Source organism: Rhododendron vialii, chromosome 9a (genome assembly GCF_030253575.1).
Source record: "Rhododendron vialii isolate Sample 1 chromosome 9a, ASM3025357v1".
NCBI classification, from domain to species: domain Eukaryota; kingdom Viridiplantae; phylum Streptophyta; class Magnoliopsida; order Ericales; family Ericaceae; genus Rhododendron; species Rhododendron vialii.
The window spans coordinates 8,702,572-8,708,581 of record NC_080565.1 but is presented as its reverse complement, the minus strand read 5'-3'; the positions used below and the strand labels follow the sequence as shown (position 1 = coordinate 8,708,581).

The 6,010-nt window shown below is 41.1% G+C and overlaps 1 protein-coding gene across 1 annotated transcript; it reads right to left on the bottom strand.

Moving 5' to 3' along the window:
• Positions 1-3,892: 3,892 nt before the first annotated feature.
• On the bottom strand, positions 3,893-5,663 carry LOC131300384 (uncharacterized). Its single transcript, XM_058326186.1, has 3 exons — positions 5,194-5,663; positions 4,714-5,074; positions 3,893-4,572 (listed from the first exon to the last, which is right to left on the bottom strand). Exons 1-3 carry the CDS (start codon positions 5,618-5,620, stop codon positions 4,164-4,166), a joined length of 1,197 nt encoding a protein of 398 aa, XP_058182169.1. The 5' UTR covers positions 5,621-5,663; the 3' UTR covers positions 3,893-4,163.
• Between the last annotated feature and the right edge of the window lie 347 nt (positions 5,664-6,010).

Here is a 6,010-nt window from a genome sequence, read left to right as displayed (position 1 = left end):
TCATCTTTTAAACATTTCTCTCACCTAATCTTTTGAATTTTTTCTCTCTCCTAACCTTCTCTCTCATATTTTCATTCCCCTAAAATCTAAAAAGAAAATACAACTCTTACAAAAACGGATGTGTAAGTTGGAAAACATGTCAAAACATGATCAATTCACAAAACATGGCAAAACCTGATCGAGGTAGATGAACAAAACAAGAGAAATTAAAAAACATGACAAAATCGAAAAACATTGCAAGTTTCGAGAAGTGTAGGTTTCGATCGAGGTAGATGAACAAAACATGATCAAATAAAAAATATGACAAATCAGAAAACATGACAAGTTTTGAGAAATGTAGGTTTCAAACAAAATTCGAAAAAATCGAAACACACATACCGAAATCATGACAAAATTTGTGAAATCACTATAAAACATAAAAAATTATGAACACGTATTATAAAATTGTGCCGACGAAACTACACTAAACCGAAATAATGACAAAATTTAGAGAAAGAGAAACACATACCGAAATCATGACGAAATTGATGAAATCACCATAAAACATAAAAAAATCATGAACATGTATTGTACAATTGTCCCGACTAAATTACAATAAAGAAAAATTATGACAAAAATACAAAGCACACTTTCTTCTACATCAATACCAAAGCCGGAGTGCGGTTGACGGCAATGGCCTGAAGGCATGGAAGGGGTGGCGGTGCAACAATGTGGTTGATGGCGATCGAGGGGCAGATGTGTCGGGCGGCAGGCGGTCATCGATCTAGCAAGAGAGAGAGATCCGAACTGATGATGGGTTTGATGGTGGTGGTCAGCGACTATGGGGTTGACAGCGGTGGTGGAGTTGATAGTGATGATGAGGGTGATCGGCAGCGGAGGGGGCAGAGACGATTGAGTTGATCGGTGACAATGGGTATACTGGTTCCTCGATCTAGAGATAGGAGGAGGGATAGCTATAGTTTTTCTAGGATTAGCATAATGCCTATAATTGTGGAATGAAAACCGTGTATCCCATATATATCAATATATTAATATCCCTATAATTGTGGGAATTGGAAATATCTCATATATATATATATATATATATATATATAGATGGGTATAATAGGGCAACTTGGCAATTTGAGGATGAGAACATAAGTATTCAAACCCATCAGGATGGACACCTAAATAAGTTTCCCAAACAGGATGCCTATTTAATTTCTTCTTCAACTAAAAAATACACAGTTCAAACAGTCTCACCACACACTAAAATATACAATTCTCATAGAAAATACGTAGTTGTCATAGAAAATACACAGTTCTCATGGACAATACTCAATTCTCATAGAAAATACAGAGTTCTCATAGATAGTTATCATGGACAATACACAGTTTTCTTAGAAAAATACACAGTACATATAGACAATTCTCATAAAAAATACACCGTTTCCATAGAAAATACACAATTCTCATAAACAGTTCTCATGTATAATACACAATTCTCATAGAGTCTCATATAAAATACACAATTCTCATAGATATTTCTCATAGAAAATACCCAATTCTCATAAAAAAAAATACATTGTTCTCATGGAAATTAAAATACATAGTTCATATAGTCAATTCTCATGGACAAATACACAAATCTCTTAAAAAACACACAGTTCTTATAGAAAAAAATACAATTCTCATAGAAAATATACACATGAACAAAAATTGAACAATTTTTCGAAGTACCAAAAAATTGAACAATTTTTCGAAGTACCAAAAAATTGAACAAATTCGTAGCACTCAGCTAAAATCCAGCCAAGAATAGTAGTAGTAATAAAAACGTGTAGGTGCGGTCAAAATTATTAATTTTTGACCAGAGGAGACTATTTGACCCTCCAATTAGCAGCGGACACGTGGCAGTAAAGTCCGCGCGGAAAAGAGATTTCGGTCAAACCTTGACCTGAAGAAGGAGGTTTGACCATCCAATTTGAAAAGAGCACGTGTATAAAAATGGAAGTAAAAATACCGTGGAAGCGTCCGCAGAAGGTGTAATCCCCACGAAAGTCAACCTTCTCCGCGGAAAGGGAAAAGTAAACCCCAAGACGATGTCAATAGCAGAGGACCACGGGTGAAGTCCCGTGGATCAATGAAGTTTACCAATTACGAAGAAAGGTCTAATTAAAGAATCTCTAGAGTTTCATCCGGGCCACGAGGCAGGGTCTGGAAGGAGCTCCGCGATGGGAACACGATCGCGACCTTGCTCCAGCAGGAAAAAGGGAGTTTCTTGTGGCTTGGTGGCTTGGGATAGAGGTCGCACTATGGAGAATTGAGCTCTCCCGCGGAAAAGTTTCCGCAAGAGGACAAGTTTTTCCAAGGCCTAGAGGTACAAACGGGACATGTGTTGGGGTCTTATAGGAGCGCCGTCTTGGGCCTAACCTAGGCCCAGGTGCCCTATAAATACCCCTAACATTCCAACTGATTAGACAGAGTTGATTTTTTTCTAGAAAGAAAGTGTGTGTGCACTGAATTTAAGGAAGGAGAACATTCTTCCCCGAGAGAAGGTGACCTCATTCATTTAGCTTGGAAAAAGCCAGACGTTAGCCCAGCGGAAAGAAACAAGGGACATGCTGCTTTTGTCTCTTCTATACCTCCTGCTCTTTCCCTCACCCCACAAGATTGCTCCGCTTTTTTCCTTACTGACCATTGACCAATCGCACCTCTCCAGCTCACGCAAGATCTCCATGTAAGCGACTCTTCGTGGACCCCCAACCTACATTAGGCGACTCTGCTGGGGAGGTGTCTTTTGGTTTATGGTTAGCACTCGTTCCAAGGAATACGTTGAACCATCGCGTCAAAGAGCAATGACGGCGCAAGATAACACCATACCAACTACCGAGGAGGTAGGAGAGACCAACCACGCGGGTGTGGGTGCGGCTGCACAAACACTGAAGGCTCTCCAAGACGGCCAGCATCAATTCCTCGAAACGCAAAAGTAGATACTCGCGGCCTTCACAGGCGTTATAGAACTCATCTCGGCGGCCCTCCTGAAGGCCGTGGTCAACCAAGACAACGAAAGATGTACATGTTTAAGCCCATCGGGTCACAGAGTTATGAAAGATGTACAATGGACTGTTCCACGTGGAGTCCAATATATTTTGGGCCCATGTGCCCAATACAGAGTTTGACCTGGATGGTGCTTGTCATGTTATCGAGATGAGCCGGGTATGAAGCTACAAATGTAAAGCGTTTAGAATGATCCTACTTGATTTGTTATCCTCGTTTATTGAGTATATTCTTATTGCTAGCCATGTTATTGTCCTCGTATTGCATATACTACCCGGGCTTTTTATATTTTTCAGGTGTAGAGCAAATTAGTGAGGACCCGAGTTGGAGTATTTGAAAGATTTAGCTTTAGAAATCTGTAACGTTTTGGAGGTTTTTAGGCCCACCATGTATATTTATCTTGAGGGCTTGTAATTATTGGAGATGTATTATTTTTGAGGCAATGTAAAATTCGGGTCGTCACATAGGGACAGCTTGTAGATAGTATTCCTGAAGTCGTTGCCTTTACGGTTTTGGATAGCCCAATCTACTACTTGAGACAGATCTAGCACCAACAATTGGTAAATTAATGCCCGAACCATGAGAATCCGCCAAACCTTAGCGGAATTAGACGGCAGCTGCAAAACAACAGAATTAGAACTGGTAGTTGTGGTACAAACCATTCATAGAAATTAACAAGCCACCTTTAATAACACCAATTCATGCCCCCAAATGATGTAGGAATGATAAAGATTTCTCGATAATAAACTAGGAGCCTTATGAGTTTCTGAAACTAAACCTCTAGTCATCATTGAAAATAATGGATCCAATAGTGAATATAATCAAGTTTCGTCCACGTGGTTCATAAGACTTCTCATACCGAATCAAAGCATGCAATCATTTCATTTCATTTCATCAACGGGATTCTCCCAAGCCAATTTGGCATGGGGTATCTAAGAATCAAGAACAAAAAGTTGGAGGATGACATTTAAAAATGAAGCAAATTACAGTGAGTGTAAATACACCTCAAGACAATAGCCGGACATCCATTACATTAGATTCCGCCTTTATTTGAATACAAGAAAACATGAAAGCTTTTCATACAATTATTTTTGCCCATGCAAAAGTAATCTCAGAGCGAGATTTATTTATCTCTTGCAAACAACTCCTTGCCCATCCATCCCAGTACTAGCGCAGTCCAAACTCCCATACTCAAAACTCTCCGAAGAATTGAGCCCACCAGTGAATTTAGCCACGGCGCAATCGGATGAAAACAGAGTAGAACTAGCAAATTCCTTGGCACCACCAACAACAGGCATCAGTACCCCCATCTTAATCTTGCTCACGTAGTCACTGCGATAAGTCTGGCCCAAAACGCCGTCAACACCGCCGGTCAACGAGTAAAACTTGAAGCCCAAGTCCAAATGAGCAAAGCAATCTTCTTTGGTGATTCCGTAGTTATGGATCATGGAATCTTTCTCAGTGATTGGGACCACTGTCGCTTTGATTTTGAAATTCCCTTCCACTTCAATCACCACACCATTAACGTCACGAGTCCTGCATGCAAAATTAAGCATGAGAACTGGCAAGTCGTTCTCCATTGATTAATATGCAATTTTAAAATTGCATATTACTATAACAAATGGTCGATAAATACATAGTAGTTTGGAAATTGAAAAGTACTCCAACAATATATACCTGGTGAAGGAGATGCCCGGTGCGGTGCTTGGCCGCCACTCGGCGCCTTCGGTAACCGGAAGGAAGATGGGTTCTCCGTCGAAAGTCAATGCGAGTCTATCAACTGAATCATCCCAAGTTGAAGTCTTTTGTGCACCAACAAAGAGTTGGTGATTGTCGAAGAGAATTCCTATGGACTGGACCCAAGTGAAGTCCCTCTTCATGTTATCGTTTCGCTTCCCGATGAAATGAGCATTGATATGAAGATTGGAATCGGAAACAATGCAAAAGTCTTGGTCCTTTTTGCCGTGGAAGTAGAAGGTCATTCCATCACCACCAACGAACCTTGGGTCTTGGCAAAGTCCTCCCGGCTTATTGCAAGCTATATATACGTGAGCAATTTAATTGACAGTTTACATAAAAGAAAAATAAAACGAAAGTGAAAACGAAAGGTAGATGTTTTTCTGATAAGGCGTATTAATTGGGGAACAAAAGACTTACGACAAACAGCTTTACACGTGTTACAATCAGCCTCACAATTCCAAGGACAAGCATCAGGGCAAGTATACGTGCCCCAGCATAGTTTTGTTTTGCACTGGCAGTTGCCTTGCGAAGGAGGTGGTGGTGGTGGTGAACGATTATGCTGATGCCTTGGTGGTGGAGGTGAACGATTATGCTGATGCCTTGGTGGCGGAGGTGGTGGCGGAGGTGGGGGAGGTGGGGGTGGTGGTGGAGGTGGGGGAGGTGGTGGATGATGACGCTGATGCTTTGGTGGAGGCGGCAGATGATGATACGTTGGTGGTGGTGGATGATGATACGTTGGTGGTGGTGGATTATAATGACCACTGCCACCGCCAGCTGCCACAACCACAACGAGGAGGAGGAGGATGCCCACAGACAGGCGCACCATAGCTGTGGCTCCTGCCATTAGGTGTATGATGCAAATCGTAATATCAGAATGTGATTGTTTGCATTATAATAGGTAGCTCCATAGGAACCCTCCTTTTATAGATGGTTTTTTACGAGACGTGCATGCACTTAAACATGCCAAGTTGGCCAGGCCTATACATTACATTCCCTTCTTTCCAAGAGAGATAAAGTCTTCCTTTGGGATCACATTAATTATTGGCTTATTTCCAAAAGTCAACCGATTACTAGTTATATATGCAAATGCTTTATACGTACTCATGATCACAGAATTAAGCTAGCCTCCAAAATCCAAGGGTGGTGGTTAGGAAGAACTCCCCCGGAAGCCTTCCCGATTGCAGCACAAGTTTTCGTCGAGTTGCAATATAGAAGAAGAATTAAACTCTAGCTA

What these genes read in the sequence shown, in the direction of transcription:
- LOC131300384 (XM_058326186.1), bottom strand. Translation starts at nt 5,620, where the DNA reads ATGGCAGGAGCCACAGCTATGGTGCGCCTGTCTGTGGGCATCCTCCTC. An exon ending in CACGTGTAAAGCTGTTTGTC is followed by an intron (nt 5,075 to 5,193) that starts GTAAGTCTTTTG and finishes ACGTATATATAG; the next exon opens with CTTGCAATAAGCCGGGAGGA. An exon ending in CCGGGCATCTCCTTCACCAG is followed by an intron (nt 4,573 to 4,713) that starts GTATATATTGTT and finishes TTTTGCATGCAG; the next exon opens with GACTCGTGACGTTAATGGTG.